This window comes from Excalfactoria chinensis, chromosome 1 (genome assembly GCF_039878825.1).
Source record: "Excalfactoria chinensis isolate bCotChi1 chromosome 1, bCotChi1.hap2, whole genome shotgun sequence".
Classification (NCBI taxonomy): Eukaryota; Metazoa; Chordata; class Aves; order Galliformes; family Phasianidae; genus Excalfactoria; species Excalfactoria chinensis.
Window position 1 is genome coordinate 83,854,152 of NC_092825.1, and position 26,305 is coordinate 83,880,456.

At 41.5% G+C, this 26,305-nt stretch overlaps 1 protein-coding gene across 2 annotated transcripts in view; it reads left to right on the forward strand.

The window, feature by feature from the left end:
- The first annotated feature begins 1,535 nt into the window (after window positions 1–1,535).
- Window positions 1,536–26,305, forward strand: part of NECTIN3 (nectin cell adhesion molecule 3) — a 61,167-nt gene continuing 36,397 nt past the window's right edge. For both annotated transcript variants that reach the window (XM_072359911.1, XM_072359902.1), the window contains exons 1-2: window positions 1,536–1,861; window positions 23,807–24,145. In XM_072359911.1, coding sequence (XP_072216012.1) covers window positions 1,681–1,861; window positions 23,807–24,145 — 520 coding nt within the window. In that variant the 5' untranslated portion in view covers window positions 1,536–1,680. The remainder of the gene's footprint in view (window positions 1,862–23,806; window positions 24,146–26,305) is intronic.

Consider the following 26,305-nt stretch of genomic DNA (forward strand, 5'->3'; position numbering starts at 1 on the left):
ACGGCAAAGATTCCAGCAACAGATGAAGCGATCAGACTTTGAAGCATCAGCAGTGGGAAGACCACTCCACTTCATACTATTCCTTCTTCCTTTAAGCAAGCAGTCCCCAAAAGTTGTCGACACAGTTTTGGACGAGGTCCTACGGCACCACCTGCACAGGCTGGAATCCCAGTCCCAGGTGAAACTGGTTTGAGAAGAATTTCATATGAGCTGAGCTCCGGACATAGGGAATCAAATTGATTTGACAAAGCTCTGAAGAGTACACTCGGTTATGTTTGTTTGCCCTCTAAAATGGTGATGAATGTACAACATCCATCACTGCTAACAGTTCGCCTCAGTAACTCTTTGCCTGAATTTGGTTTTGTTTCACAGCTACAAATTAATGAGGGCAGTTAACTGGCAAACGTTCCGCATAGCAGAGGACTGGATGAACATTCCATTGTGAGCATCTGATAAGCTTAGCCATGTGTGGCTGAGGGAGAAACTGCAGTTTGTGCCCACGACTGAAGGAATAATATTGCACTAATATTACACTGTATGGTGCTCTCCGAAGGTGAATTCAAGACCAACCTAAATGATTTCCAGTAGGGAACCTGCATTAGCAGGTAGGTTGGACCTCCGGAGGTCTCTTCCAACCCCTATGATTCTGTGACTGTGTGAACTGTGGGCTGTGACTGTGTGAACCGGAGACCTCAGGCAGGGGCGTGAGGCCCATTCCCCCTTCGCAGCGTCACCAGCCTGACCCAGGGGACAGCCGGGCACCGTGCCACAGCCCCGGATCCCTGCCGCTTGTGTGACAGAAACTCCCTGCGGGGTCCGAGGGCTGCGTAGGGCCATATTTGGCGTTCCTCAGTGCCACCTCCCACCCAGCCCCGGGGGGCTTCGGCCTCCGCTCCGGGCCTCCTCGTCTTGCCAGGCTCCCTCCTGTGCGTCCCCTCAGGACTCCCTCGGTGCTCCGGGAGAAGTTCGTGTCGAGAGGACCAAAGCCTGAGGGCACATGCTGAGGACTAGAGGGCGGCCGTGAAGGCTGAGGCGCGATCCCGCCCCGGCGACCCATGAAGGAAGGAAGGAAGGAAGGAAGCGCCTTTCCCTTCCCTTCCCGCACGGCCTGCCCGCATCGCAGCCCTCAGGCGCGGCTCCCGGACTGCGGCCGGCAGCTCGCGTGGCGCAGCATCCTCCCATCCCCGCGGGTCGGGCGGGACTGGGAAGGCGGGCAAGAGCCGAGTGGAACCGCCCCCTCCCGCTGAGGAGCGCGGCGCCCCCGGCCCGGCTCGGGGCGGTGGCGGGTGGGCGGGCGGGGCGGGGGAGGGGGCGGGGGAGGGGGCGGGGCGGGCCGTACCAACACCCCCCGGGGGGGGTCACCCTCACCCCCTCCCACTGTCTCCCCGAGCCGGCCGCGTCGCTAACGGGAACCCCCCGTGAGGCGGGCGCGGTTCGCGGTGTCCCCGAACGGGGCGGGAGGCGTGGGGCGAGGCGATTCGCCCCGGGGCGGGGAGGAAGGAGGAGGGAGGCGGGGGAGGAGTTGGGGGCCCGGCGGTCCCCCCGTCCCCGCGGCGGGGTGGTGTGGCCCGCTCTGGAGGGCGGGGGGCGGCGCAGCGCTCGCTGCTCGCCGCTAAACGCGCCCGGCGCGGGGAGGCGGCGGCCGGTCCTGGAGTGGCTCCGCTAAGCCGAGCCCGGAGTATGGCCGCGATCGGAGCCGCTTCTCGCGTCTCGCCGGCTCCTCTCGGTCGTCGGGAACTTTTTCCAGCGGCCGGTGCCTCCCCGCGGTGGTGGTGGTGGCAGCAGCGGCGGCGCCGGGCGGGCTCGGCGTTGCCCCCGGGGTTGGGGCTGCTGGGACTGGTGTTCTCCCGTTTCTGCTGCAGTAAGTGCAACTTTTTCCTCCCCGAGGCGGAGGGGCGGGCGGAGAAGGAGGAGGAGGAGCGGGGAAACCCGAGCCGCGCCGGGGTCGGGCTTTGCGGGAGAGTTGGGGGAAACTTCGTGCGGGAGCCCGGCAGGAGCGAAACGGGGCGGCCGCTGGGCCCCGCCGGCGGTGCGGGGACCGTTACTCGCGCGGGCCGCGGCCCCCCTCCCGGCTGCCGGCTGCCCGCAGTCTCCCTGCGGCGCGGTCGGCTCCGCGGCGGCGCTGCTCCGGGCGCAGCGGGGAAGTTTGTGCGCCGCCGCTCTGAGCGCCGCTTCCCGCGCCGGTGCGTTACCCGCTGCCTGCGGGCAGTAGCGGTCATCCTGCGGGCACGGCGGGGACGTCGGTGTCCGTGGGGTGCCCTCTCGTTTCTCCGTATTGCCGGTCTGCATCGCTCTCCCTCGAATGAGGGTGAAGCCGGTTCTGGCTGTGCTGTAGGGTGGCTTCTGGCCTCCCTGGGTACGTACAGCCCGGAGTTGGAGTCGGCGATCCCATCAGCTCCGGATATCCCGTGTGCGTCCAGTTCAGCCCCTCCGGGCAGGTGCGGCGGGGCTCTGAGGTGCAGAGCCTCCCCATGCCCTCTCGCTCTGCGGGCACTGAGGAAGTTGGGAACTAAATCACGGCGCGTTTATTCTTTTATTGCATGGGAGCTCGTGTTCGCGATGTGGTTTTATGGCAGTGGGAGCGGCGGGGCCGCTTTTTTTTTCTTCTCCTTCAAAAGCACATTGAGAACCGTCATTCTGCCGTTGTATTCCCTACGCGGCAATGAGGAGTTGGCAAGGATGTTTTATTATAGGATGTGTCGTGTCCTTCTCCTCTTGAAGGAAAGAGGAACAAGTTAGGAAGAAGCCTCTGGAGGTTGGTGTGATAAAAATACTGCGAGTAGCCTGCAAGCCGTGCCACCATAAAGCAGCTGTGGAGGAGCTGAGAAATGCTTTTGCAGGGAGGGAGTTGGGGCAGTGCTGCTGCGAGATGGTGCTCTTGCATGGAATAGTCTCCCCCCTCTGGCAATGGTGTAGCTTTCCGAAATAGATGATTATTACTAATTTAAGCTTAAAAACATGTGTTTGCTGAAGAAACTATGTAGAAATTGCATGTGTTCGCCGCGTCCCTAAAGAAAGGCGGCTGTGGGAAGGGCAGAAGGGTGGGTCTCAGTGTACCGCGGGTTGATTTCAGAGGAAGAAAAGCAGTTTGCCAGCGCTTCTTGCTTTGATGGGGAACCTGTGGCCGTTACAGTTTGTTGAGACTTAATGTGCTTGCATGCGTTTCTGTTGGGCTGAATAATAACTGCAGTGCTTCATCACGGCATAGGAGTTCTGCATGGCTAGGAGTCTGCTCAGGCAGAGATCACTGGGATGCTGCTTTTGTGGAGAAGATGAAATGCTTGTTAGAGAAGTAATCTAAAAGTTGAAGCGCTTATGCAGAGATTTCTCCCGTGTTGCACACAGTAAATATGTCTGGCTGTCGAGTTAAGTGTCTGTATCAATGTCTGTCTTGTTTTTTAATGGTTCATGAGCTTTTGTACCACGCTGCTGCAAAAGTAACTGGAACAAGATGTGTTGCCTTACGCGGTGTTTTCTGGAGCTACTTGGCTGAACACTGTAAGAGATGCTGTAGACCGAACTGCTTCCGCTTTGAAGTGCCTTCGATAGTTAAATCTTCCACATATAAGACTTTAGAGCACTTGATCAATAGCAGGCACCTTTAGTAGTATTTGCCTGTATTTGTTGCAAATTGACTCCTATATTAATAAGGTGCCACATCTCAAAACTCTAAGAAGTTTTGAAGACTTAGCTTTCATAGAGTTTGCAATCGTCTTGCACTAGCGCATCACTCTCTCCCTTACCTGAACTTGGTAAGGTTGAGGAAGACCACCAAGATCATCTAATTCAAGCAACAACTTATCACCACCAGGTGCTGGGGTGACTTTTGCTCCTTGGAGGTGAGAAAGCTGTAGCGACTAGCTTGACATAACCTTGCCAAACTAATTGTCCGTGTGAAAATGTGAAGATAGCTGTAACAGTGACGTCGAGAGCTGTCATGTGGCAGCTTACTATTTTAGTCTTAATGAGTGTAAATGAGATGTCAGTCCTCTCAGATTGCTTTTGGCATATGTGAACTTGACTGATAGCACTTCAGAACATCTGTCAAAAGTTGGAATGTTGTCTTGAATGTTTGGACCTGTGATCTGTGGACAGAAGAGGGAGATCTTCAAGTACAGGTGACTCATGGACTGTGAAGTCAGGAGCAGGGGAAGACAGATTTTGGTCACTACCTTACTGCTTAGGTAACATTTCTTTGTGCCCCTGAGGTTTCCCCCAGTAGTTCTCATTATCTCCTTAACTGTCACAGGTAAGTATGAAGGGAGAAAAGTCTACCCAGTGAATGTGGCTTTTGAGGATGCTAATGTCGTCTTGTGTGAGTACGCCTCAAGTGTGATGATATGTTGACAGAACCCGAAGCTGCTGATTACATTTGGTCACTGTTCTTCCTTCTCATTGGTCAGTGCTGTTAGTACCTGCAAAAGGCGGAATTGGAAAGAGCACCACCAAAAGAGCCCTAGCAGAAAAGCTCCAGTATAAAACCAAATTTTTATGAAGTCGCTTTGACTGACAGTCAGAAGCGATGATTTGATCTGTAATTCCTTAGAGAAATATTAACCCCCCAAATAATCAAATAAGAAGGAAAGAACGCCTGTGGAATCTGAAACGACTTCTGGATTTTTGATTACAGATAGAGCTGCATTAGTAAATACTGCTTTTTCAGTAAGGTGTTGAGGTGAGTTCAAGGAAACAAATGCTTTTTCTGTACATCAGGGGAAAAGTACGATGTAGTGGTTCATAGAAATTCATGTTGGAATGTGCTTTTTTTTGAAGATGGTGGGGAGAGATGTGATTTAGTAGAACCAATAAGACAATGTTAAGAGGAGGAAGGAGAAGCATACAAGGGATTGGAATGGTTGTGGAGGATGAAATACTGCTTAAGTATGTGGTAGGTACAGAGGTGTGAAACTCCTACATGGGGAAATAGAACAGCAACTGCACTGGGGGAAGTAACTTCTCTCAAATAGAGGTAGAGTTAAGTCTGGTTTGTTTGAGAATCAGCCAAGGTGGAACCAGAAGTTTGTCCAACTTCTACCTGCAGAGAACTCTATTTAATATGCACTGTACAGTTTTGGAATGGTTCTGAGCTCTGTTTTGTTTTTTAATTGAAGAGCGTTCTTACAGTGTGGTAATTAAACTCGTGTAAAAAGGAATGCAAAGTAACTACATGTAGTTGCCTGAAGTAGTGTCTGAGTTGTTCTACCTGAAAGAAGTGATTATAAAATTTGTATGGACAGGGTGGAAGCAAGTGGTAGGCTTTATATCTGTTGGTATCAGAGCAATCGCCAATTTTAGGATGAATGAGAAACAAAGGTACCAAGTATCATTTTGGTTTCTGGCGTGCAAGAATACTCCTAAGCATACTGAAGTGCAATTTAATGTTGTTTGGAGGTGTTAAGGTCTGAACACTGAGTACTATAACAGAAGTATTATGATGGTTGTTTATCCATTAAAGATTGACTCATTTCTTGATTCAGTGTGTTCCTCTTCATTGCCTCCTTAAATAACTTAATCTTATGTCATGGAGCATGAAGATTATGTTGAGCAAAAGAGGATTCTAGCAGGACTTCTTTCTTGTACAACTAAGCAACCTTTTCAGAAATAGTTTTATATAGTTTTATAGTAGGTTTAGGTTGCTCTTTCCCACCCCTTTATGCAGTATTGCTCACAGGATGGTATTAGGAAACAGGACTGTTCTATTACAGGAGAAGCAAAGTCTGTTGCCTTTACAGAGCATCTGTACCAGCTGATTACCTTGTAGGCGCTGGTAGCTTTTAAGGTACGCAGCCTTGCAGATTTAAATGCATCAGCTTGGGAGAGGGCATGGGGGTGTGCTATTTCAGCAAGCAGTATGTGAGCCTAATGAGGAGATGTTCTTAGAGCCTGCTGAGAAGTTGAAAGCTCTAGATTTTCAATTCTGAAGTTTAAGTCACAATTTTTGAAGTGAGATCCATAGTGAATAGAAGTAAGGCAGCTGAAAAACTTGGTGTACAAACTGGAACAAGTCTGGCTAAGCAGTGACTATTTGCAGTGCTCTGAGTAAGTGTTGGTGGGGTTTCTTTAATTCCCTTATCTGTTGAATAGCAGTGGATCTCAGAAGTATTACTTTCCATCCTATATCACACCATACTGTTGCTATAGTGTTAGTCTTGGCCTGCTGTCTTGCAATAGAAGGCAACCTTTGGGTTTTTTTTTTTTCCTGTGTGCAAAACCAGGTTCTTTACTGGTATCTATGACTACAGACTGAGTAGATAAATCTGCAATGAGCTGAGTGCCCATATTGAGACCCCATATTTAAAAGGAGGAGAATCAACTTTTTTCAAGAGTAGCCAGTGGTAGGACAAGGGGGAATGGTTTCAAGCTCAAGGAGGGAAGGTTTGGATTGGATGTCAGGAAGTTCTTCACAGAGAGAGTGGTGAGGTGCTGGAACAGGCTGCCCATGGAGGCTGTGGATGCCTCATCACTGGAGGTGTTCAAGACCAGGGATGGGGTCCTGGACAGCTTGGGTCTAGTACTTGATCTGGAGGTTGGTGGCCCTGCCTGGAGCACGAGGGTTGGAACTTGATCCTAGGGGTCCTTTTCAACTCAAGTGTATGGGAAATTGGTAATCACAGCCTGAACCTCTGATTAACCAGCTGAGGCAAGTGTTGGGTCAGCGGTCGGAGCACAGGTGAGCTGTGCTCCTGGAAGGGCTGGAGCTTGACTCCACCTCCTCTAGACCTCATCTAAGGGCTGACCACCACTAAGGCAGCATCTCTTGGAGATCGCTCCTCAGTGGAGATTGCCTCAGCAGTTCTCAGCAGACCGAAGACTCTTCATTGGTCTTTTGGGTATTTACAACTACCATATTTTCATTATTGTCACTGTACACTGAGCCATTCTATGAGTGGTCATGTTGTGTGCTTGTGCTGTAGTCCTGGCTTATTTCATCTTAAAAGAGGAGCTCTGTGATAAGATTGCTTCTTGCTAGTACTGTTTGTAATCTGATTCTAGGTTTCCAGCTTTGAATGGCTATGTTGTGTTAAAGGCTGTTGAAATGCTTTTTTCCTGATGACCACTTAACTTTGTGGTGTATAGATACTGATACATAATTTCTCATGAGGAATTTCTGTAGGACCTTATAAATGGTGCTCACTAGCCAGATTTTCTGTTACACTTGAAGAACAGGTATAGGTGCAATTAATTAGTTATTTTGTTATGTCCCTTGTTAGAAGGTTTTCTTTTGTGAAGGATGGGGATGTGTAGGGCTGTTTGTGTAAGTAAACTATCTAAAATCAGTTTTTTAAAGCTGCTTATTTAAAGAAAAGTAACATTCAGTGCCTCAGAGGCCATAACCAGGAATACATTTTGTTGAGAGAATGGTGAGTTACTGGGTTAGGCATGAGAGCGGTTAATCAAACTTCTGTTTATAAGGGACTGGAAACACTTCCTGTTTCCTGGTTAGGAAGCAGAAGGATTGAGTTGGGGAGAGTATTATTTAAGTCTGGGGAAAAAAACCCAAAAGGAGTAAAGGGAAAGGTAGAAATAGCTCAATGTAGATGAAATAGAGACAATTAGATAGGAAGAAGCTAAAAAGCAAATCGTGTGGTGATAGGCAACATAAGGGAAAACAATTGTTCCCAGTCTATAAAGGAAGAAGAGATAAAAACGTTCTTAGCCAGGAGCTTGTCTTCATCCCCTGAATGTGGTGGGCAAGGAGTGCAGGTGTGGAACAGCAGATGACCATGTGCTGCAGGCATGTGTAAGTCAGGCTCCTAGGGAACTCATGGCTAGTAGCTACCTTGAGTTTAGAAAAGCTAGGCCCATAATTGCTGCTGCATGACTTAATGCATAGTCTTAAGGTAAAGAATTTGAAGGCACAGCCCAATAGTTTCCAAGTCAAGTTAAAACAAACAACTCCCTGAGGCTATCGAATAGATGAATTCTTCATTATTTTTCCTCCATCTCTTTTCTGTTAATTAGCTGTTAGATTTTAGGCCGTTTCAAATGTTTACTGATAAGTTTGTCAAGTTTGAGCTACAAGTTGAATAAGAACATAGGAGGAACAATGAAGCACTTCTTAAGTGCTGCTGTCTTCTATCCAGCTCCCAGTATTTTCCCAAGTGTGGGAAACCAATCCAGTCAAGTTTTTACATCTGGACATTAGCAAGAAGGTCACTGTTGCTTTCAGTACTGGAAATAACAAGCTTTCAGACTGTTCTCTCAAATTACTACTGCATTCTTAAGTTTGTTTTGTCTTTTCAGTTCTCTCAAGTAGTATATGGGAGTAAAATAATTTTTAATGTTGTAATACAATAAAATAGCCTGTCTTTACCTTCTCAGCACTAAAGCGAGTCAAATGGAGTTTATCTAGAGTTGACTGGAGTACTAGAATTCCTTAGCAGTAGGTGTTTCTTGCTTCTTATTTACTGTTTTTGCTGTGTCAAATTTTCATTTAAGATGCAGATGATAATTTCCCCCTTTTTTTGTGTGTGTCAAAGTTATTATTAAAGTGACACTTCAAGCTTGTCCTCAGTATCTTCCTGCAGTTAGTCTGAACTGATGGTGTTTTCTTTGAAGCATGCTCATGCAGTAGCATGTGCAGCATTTGGTGTTATCAAAGTAGGAATTTCTTGCTGAGAAAGTACTTCCTGAAAGCTGAATAAAGGCTAGTCAAACACTGCTTGTGTATGCAGGTGATGGACAGAGTTAAACTGAACTAGCTTGATGAACATCTTAGTTACCTTCTAACCTGTTGTCTTCATTGGTCTTTGGGTCAGAGTACTACAAATTAACATTAGGCTTAATTTTTTTTCTTAATCCCGTCTCTTATGGGTGTTCTTCACTTACTTCTGTCACTGCTTTACTTGCAGTACAATCCATGTTGCATGTGATTAAGCTGAAAGCTAATTATTGGTGGGACAACCACAGATACCCTATTGGATGAATGGATGTTGGGGATAATATTTGTACTGTATAAGTGCACCAGATGGACAGTTGAAGTAGAACTACTTATGTGCATTAGAAATTCTGATTTCTGAAGATATATTCTCTTGAAACAGAAACAATATTATTTCTTCACTAAGGTACATACACATTTATCAGTAGAGCTGAAGTAAATAAACATGAGAATCTGGCTGTGGATGGACTACTAATAGTTTCTTTATGAGGTTTTTGGACATGCTGTTGAAAGTTCTGTTGTGTTGTCTGTAGCTGAGATAGCAGGGAACAGCCTCCTGGTAGCCAGCACATGCAATATAACAACTTATTCAGGATAGTGTGTGTAGGAAGAAGCTGACTAAGGGTAGGTGGCACGCGGCTGTTTCATCAGTTTATGGTATCAGAGGTGTAGTATAAACGTATGCACCTAGCTTATGTTTAAGACAACTGTTAAGTTCAATGAGTATGAAATACGTTTTTGACTCTTGTGAAGTGTCTTGATTGTCAGTTGATATGTCAATGTTTTCACAAACATCTAATAGCTTACGTTGCCTTCTGCCAAGAAATAAGTTAGTCATGTGGAAGAAATTGTTTTGTGTAAATTTCAAATGGGTCTTTGTGTAAACTGAATGTTGTGTCTCTCAGAAAGAAGCAAGGACTGTAGAACCCAATGAAAATGGGGTGGAAATTCCCTTGGTTGATAAATTTCAAGAGCCATTTTGCAACTGTTTTTCCAGAGATTTAAGAGGCAGGTGTGCTATGCATAGCTTAGGTGTGCTAAGCCAGTTTAGTTGTAAACTAGGTAAAAACTGAGGGAAGTGAAGAAAAGGAGTTATGGAGACACCATGATTGGTGACTGGACTGTGATGAGGTCTTGACCTGATTGCTGCAAGCATATGGGACACAGCTATGGGCCAAGGAGTAACTTATTTACTGCGATAGTAGGAAGACTTTCAATAAGATTTCTGAAGATGTCCTCGTAACCAAGTTGTTGAATACTCAATGCACTTTATAGTCCACTTGCCTAAAAGAAATATATATGTACAACTGGTCTGGAAAAGTTCTGATCATGTACAAAGAAAGCTGGTGTCTTTCCTCAAAGGTCTTTACTAGAACAATTTCATACCAACCAGTCATTCAAACTGGTAATATGCTTCCATCAAGCTTGTGGATGATAATGAACTGGGAGGGATGGTGGGTATTCTGGAGGCTAGGGCTGCTTGAGTGGGAGGTCTCCAGGCTTAAGGAATAACTGGCATAAACATAATGACATTCAGCAAAGACAAGTGTGAAATTCTCAAAGGGAGGATGAATTGATGCAGCAACAGAAGTGTAGTGTCAACTGGCAGAAGAGCAGCCTTCTGGGGAAGAGCCTTGGGATCCTTGTAGATCAGCAGTGTGTGTTTGTGGTGTAAAAGGTGAAGAGCATACTGGACATAGCCAGTCGATTGGAAAAAAGTGATTGTTATCTACTATTCAAAGCTTCTGAAACTGTACTTGGAATACTGTATTTACTTTTGTGCACCAAGGTACAAGGCAGGTGCCGATGCCTCTGTGGAGGTCCACTGAGATAACAAGACTACAGTGTGTTGTGTATGAAGGGAGACTGAGGGGTTTTTCCAGCCTTCAAGAAAGTCTTGAAATATTATGTGGTGGGAGGGAATAATAACTTCTGGCTGCAGTGGCGTAACAGGGGTGACAGGAAAGAAGGCTTTCCTTAGAGGTGCCTAGGGAAACAGTGAGAGGCAACAGACAATCTACAATTAGAGAAATTCTAATAGTGTATTAGCAATGCTGCTTTTTTGTTTTGTTTTTGTTTTTTCCTCCCTACAGCACAAATGCACAAACAAAACACTGAAAAATGTTGTGGAATCTCTGTCCTTGAGGGTACTGAGAACCTGACTGTGGTATGACAGAGCAGCATGATCTGACTTCAAAGTTGGCCCTGCTTTGAGTTGGCGATAGGGCTGGATAACCTCCCTTTCTTCTAAAAGAGCCTCATATTTTGTGCATGAGTAGGCAGGAGCTGGTGTAGTGTAGTTGCTAGCCCTTGACGAAATGTAGAAGTGCTTAGAAGTCTCTTTCTATTAAGCTTGAGATGTCCAAGTGCAAGTTTGCAACGAGATTGCTTTTTCACTTGTAGGTTAAGAATTCTTAAAGCTTACTTGAACATTGGTTCTCGTTGTTAACCCCTGAAATAAGTAACAACTTATAAGGCTTTTTTAACCACTTGATTGTATTTCTTCTGTTAGTTCAGTAAGTAGCCAGTAAGGCAACGCAGCTCAGAGTAGTGCTGGCAGTGTGACAAATACTGAAAATGTGCTTTGGCAGAAGCTATAAAGCATGAACTTGTTTGGCTATCAGTAATTCTAGCTTACTGTCTTGATGCATGTTCTGTGTAGAAAGGGTTAACTTCAGAACTAATTTGCAGTGGAGGGTGGCCTTAAGAGCTTAAAGTCAGCAATGTAGGGGGCAGCAGGCACTTTCATAGCTCTGCAATGTAACTGTTAATTCAGCGGATCTTATCATGAACAGATGAGATCTAGGCATAATGTTTTACGATTTGCTGCTGCTGAGTGTGTTCACTTTGTGTTTCATAATATGATTGCAGTTGTTAACTATTGGCAGGTAACACTGCAACTTTCTAAGTAGGTAGAAATGCAGAGTCAATGCTTAGCTGTCTTCACGAGCTTTTGATTTAGCTACCTAATATAGCACAAAATACAACTTAATTTCTCTTTCCCCAGACCTCTGTTCTTCATAGAATAGGTGTTATGTGCCCATAAACTGACAAGACTGTGTATAGAAAGGGAAGGATTGGATGAATAACTTCCTCTTTAAAGGAATTGAGGCTTTCCTGAGGGTTGCAAGTCATGCTCCTTCATCTAGAAAGCCATTGCACACTGTATTCTTCATCATTTTAAAATGATTTTTCTAATCTGTGTGGAAGGCAGAGTTATAGGAACAGGGAATGTTGAATACTTAAAATGCTGAGTGCTTAGAACTATTGCTATAGGACTGCCAGAACTCAGTTGATTATTTTAAGAAACGTAGGGGTTCCTCTTTGTACAGGTTTCTCTGCTAAATTATCTTTAAACTTTCTGGAAGTATTGTGTGTTTCCTCAACACAAAATTGTGCTGGCATTTGAGTATTCCACGTGCTTAACTCCATTAGTATTGGACAAGCCTGTCAGCAAAGTGGTGACTCAACTGTCCTTTGCAAAAAAAAAAGTCAACTGAAAGGCATTGGGATAGCTTTTGTTTACTTGCTTAAGAAAGCTCATTAACTTGCTGGCTGCTAGCTGGGATTAGTCTTGATCAGGATATACCTAGAACTTTGATTATAGTGCTTCTAGTCATCACATGAAATATGTTAAAACTAGTTTGTGTTTTCATTTTATGCTTGAACTTTGCTCTGTGCATCATAATAGCTTTGCATTTTGTGAGAAGAACCTAATGTCACTGGAAGGAATATGATGGATATCAGCTTCTTGTAGGTTTTTAAGGCATCTGCTGACCTGACTTAATCTGAAGACTTTGGATACATCACCTTTGGATGCAGGGTGTTGTGGAGAGAGTATCTGGTTTCTTGATTACCATTCACTGCAGATATCCCGGTGGTCACTAGCGATTCTTTCAAGGATATTCACTGTAAGCACAGAATGACCCTCGGTCATAGAATGACTTAGTTTGGAAGAGACCTTAAGGATCACTTAGTTCCACCTCCCTTTCCTGTGACCAAGGTTGCCACCCACCAGGCCTGGCTGCCCCATACAACCTGGTTTTGAATGCCTCCAGAGATGGGGCATCTGCAGCTTCTCTGGGCAGCTTGTGCCATAGCATCATCTCCTTCTGAGTAAGGGATTTTTACCTGATATGTAAACTAAGTTTTCCCCTCTTTTAGCTTAAGACCATTCCCCCCCTTGTCCTTTTACTATCAGACTGTGTAAAAAAGTTGGATCCCTTCCCATTTATAAACTACATTTAAGTACTGTAAGGCTGCACTGAGGTCTCCCTGGAACTTTCTCTTATGTAGTCTTCAGCAAGCCCAGCTCCCTCAACCTTTTCTCATAGGAGAGATACTCCAACCCTCTGATCATCTTTGCGGTTGTCCTCTGGACCCAGAGTGTGAAGGGCATGATGTTTTTGTAATCTGAAGTGCAAACATAAGGGACAAAAAGGAGATAATTCAAGAGGGATGTGATGTGTGAGACTTTTTTTATTCCCACTTGAGTCAGCACAAACAATGACCCCATCCCTACTGCCTTGGTGCAAGTACATCCACTGTGGAAAGCAAACAGAATGAATTGCAAGCGTGTGCCAAAAGAACAATATGGCTGGTCAAAAACCATCCAGGAGATTTTTGGGATATGCTGAAGACAATTTGTTGATGTGGGTTATCGTAGGCTGAATAGGGAAGATTGCTGTAATCTACTATGCACCAGCAAAGAGCTGATTCTGAATGAGTGACAGACTGCAGTGACTTTTTAAGACTGAAGTCTTAAATATTGAGAGAGTGAAAGGGACTGGTAATCCTGGGCTGTAGAAGAGAAGATTTCACATTATGCAGCAGTCTGCCTTGTAATGGGCAAGCTGTGCTGGTGGGTAGATGTGCTGAAGACAGCTGTCTGGCTTTCAAGAAAACAAAATCCTCCAACTATGTAAAGTGTCCACTGCAATGTACATGAAATTCCTATTGGCCATCTGTCAGCCTTGTTGGAAGAGCAGGGAGTTCACTGAGATTGCAAAGCACAAAGGAAGTCTGCTAAAAGTTGAAGCAGGAGGAACATAAAGACAATATCTGCAGGTAGGAAAGCTCAAGCTCAGTGCAGCTGGAGTGAGTAGAAGATGTTAATGGCTGAAGGAAGGGCTGCTATGACTATGCTAGCAGCAGAAGAAAGACTGAAAAGGCTTGTGTACCCACTGGTCAGTGGAGTGGAAGTTGTAGTGGGGTTGAACATGGGGAAAAAATGGAGGTGTACAGTTGTAGTGGAAGTGCTATGTCATGGCTTGAAGCAGTGATTACCTGGTGGGAAGACTGTGAGAGCTGTGCTTGGACTGTCTGGAGTGGGGAGGGAGCCCTCAGTTACTTTAGGTCAATATTAGAGGTTGTCTGACTTCTCTGATAAGTAGTTTTGTTTTGTTTCCCTGGAGTGATTCACATAGTGGAAGCTGTAGTTCTGGGTGGTGCTGGTGGGCTGTGGGATTTCATTTATTGCATTTTATTTATATATATATATATATATATATAAGTTGCCCTTATAGACTTGATATGGTAGTTACATGTGAATAAAGGTGGATTGCACAGAATTATGGAGAACCTTAAGAAATGGTGTTTGATTATTGAAATAAGCTGGCTAGTGTAGATGAATTTTCAGTGAAGCAACTGAGGCTGCCCTCATGGAGGGTAGGAGTAGGCTTGCTTATGTTATGGCATCCAGACTATTTGGGAGAAGAGAGGGAGATGTATTGTGATGTTGATGAAATGAGTGACTTTTGCTTCCTGTGCTCTACATGTGTCTGTTCTTGCTAGTTTTTTTTCTGGATGAGAGCATAAGTGTGGGTTCTCTATTATAACAAACTAAGCTAGTCTTAAGGGAAGTACACAGGGAGTGAATGGAAGGAATTGCTGTACAGGTCTCCATTCTTTATCAAATCTTCTCTTTTTTGCAGCATTTCCAATGATGATTATTGGTAGGTGAGACTATGGAGATGGTATCATTGGTTAACTTTTTAACCTCTATGGGAATTCTTAGTAGTGTAAGTATTCTTATTTGGCAGGGTATGTAACACAGGACCTCTATTGGATTGCCTTCTCTGAGAGCAGAAGTAAGTTCTTGCAGTCCTTTCTTGTAGATAATACTTGAGGTGTTTGAGCATGCTTTGTTTGCTTTGAGACTCCCTAAGGGGCTAATACCCTGAAGTACAATGTTCAAGCTGCATTTCAAATCAATCCTGACTGATGTTACCCAGAGCAGACAGTTTACTTTCATGTAAGCATGTTCTAGAGTGGCATTTGAGATACAATTCTTGAAATACAATTACTGTATGTGTAAACTTGCTGTATTTTCCAGCACTCCCCTGCTACTTATATTCGTTCCTGCTGACTACTGTTTTAATTTGGCCCCGGTAGGATCTGGAGTCCTGTCTTATTTCTTTAGACTGACTAAGACTTGTTATGCGCAACTTAATGTGTGTTTTTGTCTCTAACGCGGTTTCCTGGCAGCCCCACAAAGATACAGAACACAGGCACAGCCTTACTTCTGACCTTCTTCTGTGTTTGTTAGCATTTTGGTTGTGTTTAATCTGGATGCCACGTAGGAGAACCTCAGCCCTTACCTTCTGGTTGGTTTGTCAGGGCTGTTAACTCATATGTTGTCTTCAAAGGTTTTGAAGATGTAGAAGTATTTAATAAACATTCCCATCAAAGATTTGAGTAGTAATGTGAAGAACTTCCCTTTTAATTTCCCTTGCTTCTTATTTAGTGTTAATACCTAAATGCTACACCTGAGATTAAATCCGTTTAAAATGGGTTTACAGAGTATTTGGTTCTTGGGTTGCAACTGGTGTGCATAACTACAATACTCTTATTGGAGTATTTGAGGGAGCAGAACTAAGGATGCGATCTTTTCTTCTAGTCCTGCTTTTAAGCCTGACCCAGTTCCTGGAAAAAGGGTGTTTTGTCTTGCCTGCTCCTCTTTAAAAGTAGTGGAATTGGAAGTTTTGTCTGTTTTAAACTGAAGTTGGAATGTTTATTGTGGAAGAACATACAGCTGCCTTGTCGATTGCCTCAGTCATTAGTTTTGTAAACATCTGAATGCTTAGTATCAGGGTAAACACAAGTGTCTTAATTTACCATATGCTAACATACACAGAAGATAACAGTTCAGGAGTGTGTTAAGCAGACAGTGAAGCTAACATGGTTTAAGTTGAAGTTCCAGAGTAAGTTTTCAAGTTGCTGAGGCTCTGTAAACATTATTTATGAGTAGTTGGATTTAAAGCTTTAACCTTATAAAACTGGCTTACTGAGACTGTCCTTGACAACTCAATTTGAATCATGAGCTTAACCTTTTTTAAGAACTTAGCTAGTATCTTAGATTGCATTTAATTTTCTACTGCCTGATACGAAAGGTCTTCAGAGTGTGGTAGAAAGCAGTATAAAAGGTTGTAGGAGGAGTTAGTGTAACTTGTGCTTCTGCTTTAGCTTCTTGTGAGGAAAAACATTGTGAAATAACAATGGTGGCTTAGATGTGGGCCTCTATGACTGTATAAGTTGAGATATACTATGTTAAACACAGCTTAAAATGACTTGGTACTTCATTGGAATAAAACAGCACTTAGTAACAGATTAGTTTGCTTCCCATGATGGAAAATGTCCATCTAATGAACAAAACGCTTCATGTGTAGGGAGTGCTAAAGAGGAGTACAACTGTATAACTTGTTGACATGAGGAAAAATGTTGGGTGCAGTTACAGATAAAACAAATATTTGGGGCTTAATCAGCACATTTGGAAGTGAAGAATGTGGACAGCCATGGTAGTGCTGATACATCAGTGCCATAGAATATGCCATTACACAATTGTTTAGGTAGTGCTCATAGTTTCCTTTTGAAATTCAGTCAAGTTGACTTCTATTTCCAAAAGTTTGGGGTTCTTTGAACCCTATTAAAACAAAACAAAGGGGGGTAAGGTGATAGCTAGGGAAGATAGATAAGGGGCAGAGTGAATTTCTTTTGCCTTAAGCCAATACTTTTCCTCTGCTATACCAAATTTCCAAGTCTTTGTCTTCTGGTAGGCATTTCCATGCATACTGTACTGTTGTGATCAACACTGAGCAAGGCTTAAGATTTTTTCAAAGACAGAAATAACATACCTGTGTGGTTTTTTTGTTTGTTTTTTTAATATTTAAAAAGAAGGTGAACTGGGGTAGTGAACATAATGGTCATAGAAGCCTACCTCATTCTACATTTGTGCTCCTTACCTACCTCCTTGCAATGGAACTTTACTTATGAAGTAGTTTTCTGCTTCAAGCATGGGTTGTGACAAAGCAAATGATGCTGGAAGAGGAATAAGGTTATGTTAAAGTAGTAACTCATTGGTCTATGTTCAGGGTTGTTTTTTTTTTTTTTCCTAAGGACTTGGTTAACAATTTGAAACACAAGCCGATGTTGAAAAATTTTCTGCTGCCTTAGTTCTGATCTTTTTTTGACACTGTGTTCTCTGCTGCTGAAGATGTGCACGGATGACTTCTCAGCAATTTAAACGTATAATTTTATGAAGCCTCAAGTGGTAATTTCGGGCTTACTTTCTGTAGAGTCCTTAAGTGCTTTGGATGTCTAGATAAACAAATCTGAAAATGCCATTGGAATGTGTGGCTGTGCTATTGTTGCCACTGTTGTATTGCTACTTTGACTGAACAGGGACAACCTGATGTGGAAAGCTGGTTCAGAAAGAAGCAAGTTACTTTTTTATTATTTTCTGGAGTGAGCTTTCTTAGGTAGTTGATACTGATGCATTAGGGAAAGGACTGGAAGAATGAAGCTAGTCTGTCTCATGTTAGTTAAAATTAGGCTGACCTCATGATGTTTAGTCTGACCTCGAAACTGTTATGTGGTAAGTTCTGCTGACCTAGCAACTTGCTCTCACTGAAATGAGATGTCTGTATTGTTTTGCTCTACTCTTGATTTCAATTCTTGTTTAGCTGCTCCATGTGTTACTGAGCACTAAAGCAGGATGCATCCTTAACTTTTTTGGATAACTTGCTGGTGTGGAGAAAAACTGAGGGTTTTCTGGTTCTGTGGTGTTTGGGTTTACTGTCTTATGGAGCTAGTTGAGAGCTCGTTCAAAATAAGTGGCAAGGAAGTGGCAAGGTTGATGGTCTTCCTTAATAGTATCAGACTACTTAGTAGTAGGCCTCAGTTTTATAACAGATAACAGAAATGGAGTGTTTCTGTAATTAAATGTGTATGACTATTCTGTATAGAAACATCTGTATTCTGTTTATGAATAACAAAGTTGGAAATGTAGGGACTAATCTCTAATAGCATGAGCACTTTGGTGTATTAAGGTTGCTGTGTTTTCATGACCTTATTGTATTTTGTTCAACAAAAAGGAAGTTTAAGAATTATCAGTAAGCAGCTTCAATTGTTGTGGGTCAATATTTGATAGCCTCAAGTTCTGTGGCTTTTAAAACTAAAAGCAAGTTGTGGATTCTTTGAGCAATCTAAGACTGGAGAGTTGTTGAACCCAACGTAAATCTTAGTTTTAAATTTCAGTCAAGGTTTTCTTTTTATCTTGTTTAATACAGCCACAACTAGCCTATGCAACTTGGTCTGATATATTTGCAGTACCGTGCCTTGAAATCTGGCCTCAATTTAAATGTGATGCAAAATATGATTGGAAGAATGAAGAAAAGTACTGCAGCTCGTTTGGGAAGGGAGCAGTGTCAGAACTCAAAGGGCCAAAGTGCTCTTCCAGAAGGTGTTTAAACAAGGAGTTTATGCTTTCCATCCTTGCTTCCATGAAGGAGCTAAGTCTGTAGCTTTAATTTTCATACTATGCATCTTGAGACTTCAGTCTGAGGTAGGACAGTCCTGAAGTATTACTAAATATAGAACCATGAGTAGTAAGGAAATACTAATTAAGTCCTCAAAGCTTCTAAAACTGGAGATAAGAGGGACTGTAGTAGTTTGAGAAGCTTGTTTGGTTGTCAGTCCCTGCATGTGTCTTAAGAGTTATCTGTGAAGTAGATTGAGAGGCTTACTAGCGTGCTTAAAAGTAGAGTGGGGAAGCAGGTACTTCAAGTTGTAGATCAGTGATGTGGGAGACTCAGCTGCTGAAATTCTGTTGGTTTTAGGGGCAGGGTAGTTTTGTGCTAGACATGAGGTAATCTGATCAGTGTGGGTCAGTACTGGAAAACAGTACGGACAACCTCTAACTGACCAAAACAAGGTAAGCCCCCTGGTCTGTTGCCTGTACAGTCTAAATAGTAGTATGAACACTCTTAAAGGATGAACATGGAGGCAAAGGTTTAGCTAGCAAGAGCCTGTCTGGCTAATGCAAACAAGGGTTTTCCAACACTTGTACAGGCTGAATGATGCAATTATGTTGAAAACTTTTGCTGTAATGGCATTGGATGCCATCTCACAACAAGATACTGCAGTAATTTTTTGTAACCCACCAGTAGAAGTTATCTGCTAGTATCTTCAATGAGGTGGGCTATGTGGAAACATGCTGTGCTTAAAAGACATCCTGAAATGTGCAACTTGTCAGTATACATGATTGAGGAAATCAGAAGGGAAGCAGGAAAGTAACTTCTGAGAGAAAAGAAAACTTAACCTACAACAGCTTTGAACATAAAGAACAAATACAGTAATACTTGGATTTGAGCTGGGAGTTTGCAAATCAATATCTCAGTTTGAGTACTAATTTTTTCCTTCAGGGATGTTGAGAATGATGGTGAACAAGAACTCCAACATTTTAAGCAAAGAAGGTCGTATTTCTGTCTGAAGTTTTGAAAGGAGAATAACTAAGCATTCTTAAAACACTGTGTCCTGTGTGTGGGTGTCTTGGATTAATTAAGGAGATAAAAAATGTGGCCTTAAAGTGACTTATGCATTATAAGCTTCTAAAGCTGTGTTTTTGAGTAGACATGTGACTTGCTCACTATTTAGCTACAGTCTTTGAGCAAAACAAGTTATTGAATGGAAGCATTTGTGTCAAAGGAAATAGCAACCTTTAATAAAGAACTTTGGAGTCATGGGGAGCCCTGAATATCAACATAGTAATTAACTTGATAGTTTAAACTCTTACCTTGATTGTTCAGCAACCAAAAGAAGTTAAATAATGATAACCAGAGATATGAATGCAAATAGATTATGGTTGTTTTCTCCTGGGTTTGGGAAGGACAAAGTAGGCTTACAGATATAATAGTGATGTGTTGGCCTGGGAGGAACTGGAACAAAGAATGCTTGTTAATTCTAATAAACTTTAATGAGTAATTGCTTACATTACCTCTATGTAGTCTGTTTGGGAGGCAGTCTGCTGGTTTGTTTAACAAACTTTATAGCCATCCTAAACCTAACATCAAAACATCAAGTGATGCATATAAGATTATGATGGCATACTTCAGAATCTTTTCAGATGACTTTAATAAACTGTCTTCAGTATGTGTACCGTTTTAATCTCTTCTGTAAACACTGAAGGTGAACAATAAGAGCTTGTGATATCTTTAAGTGCTCTTTGACAGTAACTTGGGTGTTTGTTTGTCTTCCTTTAAATTATTTTTAAAACAGGTGACTTCAGTAAGAGTTGGAATTTCTTATATGGAAATGCTGGAGGTAGTGTCAAGTCTGAGTTTCTGTGGTTAATGCAAGTTGCCTGTCAGTAGACAGTAGAACCTTTTCACCAAACAAAATTCATGACTTTTAGTTGCTTTGACTCATTTGACTGGAAGTGCTAATTACATTTAATTTTCCTCTTTAGCTAAGAGGAGCTGGATATAGCATGCATCAGAATATGATGATATGATTCCCTTAAACGAATAGGAAGGGAAATACTGTTGGCAAGGAACTTAAGATCCTGAACAGCCATGAAAACATTTAGTGACCAGTAGAAGTGGCCCAGAATCTTGAAGTTCTGAAATACAAGAATAGAATCTGTGTGGTTCTTGTCTACTCTTATTTGTCGTTTAGTACTGAGAATTAAACTGGTGTGCATGTGATCATCAGTGGATTATTACTGCTTTAGGGAACCATGTAAGAAATGACTTGACTGTAAGTCCATATGACAAAGACCTCTTTCTTTATCTGTAGTTATGTCTGGAAAAGTTTTGCGTGGCACTACAGTGTTTCTAAACCTCAATGGTATCTAAAAGCTTCTGTCAGAATTCAAGTTTTTGGCAATAATGAAAATTACAATTGCTTGAAATATGGAACTGACTATATGTAGAATCTTCCTCTTGATGAAGTAACTGCAGTCTGGTTTTCCTATGTGAGTTGTTACTTTTTTGGGGAGCGGAGTCTTGCATGGTCATAACTTTCATGTTCTGCTCAGACCCAACATTCAAACACACTAACAGGTCTACTTAAATGAGAAACACTTAGTCTTTCATGTTTTTTAACAGTTTTCCAATAAAAGACTCAAAACTTCCAGTGCAACTGTATGCTTTGTTCTGTATAAGGTTACTATTTCTAAAATCATACATTAACTGTTAGGTTTTGGGTGACTTGTTTATAATGGTGAACCTTGTGTTGTAATTGAAGAGAGTGTGCTGGCTTCCCTAGTACTTAGTATTCTCAGCCGTGAAAACATGGAGTGTGTCCAAAGTAAACGCACGTAGACTCTTGCTGTAAAATGGGAATTTGCAATTGAAGTGAACAACAATCTACAGTGAAAGTAGAATATTGTGTTTGATAATGCAAGTGGAAGTACAAAGAGAAGTTATGTGCTGGATTGCACTTGAGCAGTGTATTACAGAGTCTAGAAAAGGAAAAAGAAATAGTCTTGTGTGTGAAATCTCTAGAATGATCTTAATAGAAAAACTAGATTAGTATAGGTGGGTTGGTCTTGTATTTGGAGTTAGAATGTGTCAAAAGCAAAATAAACATGTAAAATTGAGGGTAACATTCTGTTGGCTCTTTTACTGGAACAGGTAAATGAAGAACAAAATGTAACTGATGAATGTTCTGTGGCTGGAGGTCTATTTAAAGTCTCTTCCTGCAAGCCTGTAAATCTTGAGAATAAGAACAACAAAACTTCACTGCTGAAAATATCCATGCGATCAATATAAGAAATTACACAATGTTCTCAGTGCACAAATGAGCTGTTAGAAGTATTGGTAGTAAAAAAAAAAAAAAGGCTCTTTTTCACAACTCCAAAGAAGGAGTAATGGTTAGTTGAGTATCGGTGTGTAGTATGTATTTTCTTAATGTGCTGTGATCACTTTTGTGTAGCTAACGCCTCTGATTATTAGAAGTAGGCTTAACAAAAAAAATTAAAAAATCCTGACAAAATAACAAAAAATCCTAATCCAATTTAAATAGAGACAAAATAGTTCATCTGCTACCAAGTAGAGTGAGTCTTTTTAATGTTGCTGGAAGTCTAAGCAGCTTTCGTGTAACTCTCCTTCAAGTACTTTTCTAGGTTTGTTGCAGTTAATACTGCTGATCATTCTATTCAGTACAGTGTAAGATTCAGTGCAAACTGAACAAAACTATTTTCTTACATTAATGGCAGCACAGAGTATGTTCTGAAATACATTAGTTGATATTTTGAGATTTCAGAAATCAAGTGTGTGTCTTCTATATACCATAAAATAGTTATCTTTTGGAATTATCTTTTACTTTCAAATATCTCACTTTACGGTTAAATGTAGTAATGACAAGTTGAGAAAGATTTGTTTCAATGAAGTGTATATGTAAACATGTGAGAGAGGGCAGGGTTCTTAGTGATGTATATTGGTTACAGAGGTGTGGAAAAGGTAGAGAGAACATTCTTCTATTACTTGTAGATTAGGAGTATTAAATATTCTCTACTTGAAAGTTGCTTTATTGCTGTTTTGAAATTTGACTGCTTTTTCCCTTATCCTTTCCTAGTGACTGGCCTATCGGTTATCTGGATTTCTAGTTATGTTTTAGTTTTATTTATTTGTGCTACTTAATGCTTTTGTAGAATTCCTGCATAATGTCAGTAGTATACTGAAAGAAGTCTTTATCTGAATCTTTTATCACTTGCTTCAATTACTTCATTGACTTAGCTAAGATTTGAGCACTGAAAAATTGATTGGAAATAGAAACCTTCCAAGGATGGGTTCACATAAAGATGTACAGATGACTTTTTCCAGAAACAGTATTTCTGTTTTATGGAGGCTTGTTGACTAAGATGGTGGCTATTGTATCCATTGGAATGACTCCCTTGCATGTGAAAACCAGGCTACTAAAGTTTGCACTGCTACTGAGAAAGTTAATCAAGATATATAGTCCATGTTCTGATTTGACAACTGAAGAAAAATTGGAAAATGCAGGGTAGTTTAAAAAGAACCAAAAAGCTCCTTTATAGCTTGAGTACTGTACAAATAAATTCAGTGTGGACTAAGGCTTTGCAGCTTGATTTTTATTAGTTTATTAGATGAATGGATGACTGAAGTTGGAGTGTTTGTTTAGCAAAAGAAGTTGAACCTGTGGTTTAATGAACTTTGTGTGGTTAAAAACTGTGTTCTCTGGTGGCTTTCTTGAAAGGAGGTGGTTTAGGATGCTGAGCTTGAAGTCCTGTTGCTGCTTTTGAAAGTACTGTAGGTTTTAAACAGAAAAAATGTAGTATGAAGACAGCACCAAAGTGTGTCAAAAGTTGTATTTGTGTTATGATGCTTATTTTTATTGGGATCTAGGATCTGTAGGTATTGTAAGTGGTGAAAGGTTTAAATTACATCTGTCTTGTTAGGTGGTCTTCATTAGCATTAACTGAAAGCAGAAATAGCTGAAGTGTTTAAATTTTTTTACCTGATGCTCTAGGTTAGTAATCTGCAAAAATACCCTGCTCAAATGTTTTCCAGTAAACCCGACCATATACCATGCTTGTAACTAGTTAACTTGCTGGAAGATTGGTATATTAATTACGTGATCTTCAGGTGACGTTTATAGAGTGCTGCATTTTGACATTTGTGTTCTCAGAAGTATGACTGATCTGTATCTAGCTTGGTTTCTCCTGAGGCAAACTTTTGTTAAGTTCAAGCTGTATTTCCATGTGATTGTGGATCAGGTAAAAGAATATGGTTTCTCAGAGGAAGGTAGAACTTCTCTTTATAAAAGGTAAGCTAAATAGCTAAATGATGAAGGATTAATGTGAAGGCCTTATTATGTAGCAACTAATACCTCTGTGGTTTTTTTTAGGTGCCTTAGCTGGACCAGTTGTTGATCCACATGTGACGGCAGTTTGGGGGAAGAAGGTTGCACTGAAATGCATAATTGATGTAAATGAAACAATAACACAAGTTTCTTGGGAGAAGATCTACGGTAAAATTTCAGAGACTATTGCTGTTCATCATCCTGAATATGGAATTTCTATTCAAGAAAAATACCAAGGAAGAGTGTCATTTAAAAACTACTCACTTACTGATGCAACAATCATCCTAAAAAATGTAAGCTTTTCTGATGCAGGAGAATATATCTGTAAGGCAGTTACATTCCCTCTTGGAAATTCACAGTCATCAGTAACTGTAACAGTGTTAGGTAAGTAAACTTGAGAAGGAATTGAAGTCAGTAGCACTAACTTGTTAGTGAAATTCTGTTGACTTATTATGCGTTTTACTTTTAATGTAATTGCTAGGCAAAAATGTGTTTACTCGTCTTTTGAAGCAAATATTTTGGTGTCCTTACTGTCTTCATTGAGGACGTGTCTTATGGGCCTTGCTTCTTTAAGAGTTTATATTTTGATTGTCCTGATACCTTGGTCCTTTATAGGTATCTTGCTAATCCAGATATTTGGACAATGCTTTTTAGTATTTAGACCTGGCGGCAATACTGATTCCAGGGACCTGTGTGTGTACTTGCTGAGAAGCTACTGAAGACAGTGCTAGTCTTCATTCCCTTCTAAATTTGTTGCTGGTGAGGTACTTTAATGACATTGGTTGGGTTTGTAATATAAATTGTTGTCTACACCTTGCAAGTGTAAAGTAGAATTATTCAGGCTTTTTCCAGGAATTCAAGCCCTTGTGTAGTTATGTAGTTATCTAATGTGAAGTTTATATAAAACTTCAATTTAAAAAGTAATTTTGTCTGCCTTGTTGAGAGTTCTGTATCGTTGTTTGTGTTCTGTTGGAAGGACCAATACTGAATACCAGGTTAACTTAGCTGTGTAATATGAAGTAAACTAGAATGTTTGTCATGAGTCTGTTATCTTCTAACAATCAAGTTACTTATATAACCATTGCAAGTAGTCAAGTGCTGTTTTGTTCAGCAGAGCTGACTGTCAGTGACTCTTTCTGTATATAAGTTTTGTTTTTTTTTTTTGTTTTTTTTTTTTGTTTAGTATATTCTTGGTTTCTGATGTCTTTCAAAATAGTAGAACGCCCTATGAAATAAATCAGATGGATATAACATAGTATGTAAACTGAACTCCACCACAAGGTGGGGCAAAATAGATGCATCAAAACAAGTGACTTAATCCAGTTTAATACCATTAACTTCTTTAAGTAAGCTTTGCTTGATACAAAACATTGTAGCCATTGGTTTCTTTCCTGTGTCTAGTTTACCTGTTAGGATTTTGTCTGTGACGAGCAGTTACATCCATGGTTATTAAAGCAGTCTCTCAGCCTTAGGGCTCATGTCTATCACTAAACACTGGGAGGTTCTTATTGCTATCCCTCATCTCTTCTGTTTAGTCTTCCTTTTGATTTTCTTTTATTGCACCTTACTAGTAGCTGTCTATTTTTGCCCCTTTGAATCTTGTGTGTTTTGAAGTGCAAAGAGTCCCTGCAACTTGGAAAGCAAATTTATGGTTTGTGTGCTCATTGTTCTGCATTTGAAAATGTAGGACTGCAGTGTGCTTGATAAGTTGTATACAACAATGTTTGTTAGGATAGATGAAGTATAGTATGTCAGGGATGGTGGTCTTCGTCGTGGCTTTTTTTTCTTAATGATGTGGATAGCTACGGATAGTTGTAAGCCTGTCAGTGGCATGGTGTCAACCTCTGAACTTCAAAACCTCATCCAATTCTTTGCCAAGATGGATCTCATACTGATAGAAGTTAGTAACAAACATGCATATTTGAGTAGTAAATGTTCAACAGAAGACCAGCTGTTATGGAAGTAGGATAGGGATATTAGGAGGTTTAAAAAATATATATGTATGTCAAGCCTCTCCTGATGGAATTGAGTCTAAATATTATTTTTCTTCCTCTAATTTGCAGTCTTAACTGCTTGCTTTTCCATCCTGGTTAGCAGGTGCTTAGCTTGCACATAGAGCTGGGTAACTTGGGATTTACTCTAACTTAGTGTTTTCTGTTCTTCTGACAATGTTTTGCTACAGTGATGCTTAGAGTTAAGCAATAGGGGAGTGATGGTTCAGAGTGGTCTTCCGGGGTTTCAATTGCTTGAGTTCAACAACCAGAAGCTCAGATCTGTTTTAAGGCATAGAATAGCTTTCTAATCAGAACTTAAAATCGTGATGCGAATTAATCAGCTTTATTTTGACTGTTTTCCTCCTGTTCTAAAAATTTGTCCCATGAGTGATGAAAGTCCAGCTGAGGCTGAAACTGGTTGCTTCCACTAGAAACATTACATTTTTACTTCCTGGTTCCTACTCAGTAAGGAATTGGTTTGCCTACTGTGTATGAGCAGGCATGTTAATTTAATCTACTAGTAGGTGCTAATAAAATGTAAAACAGAGGG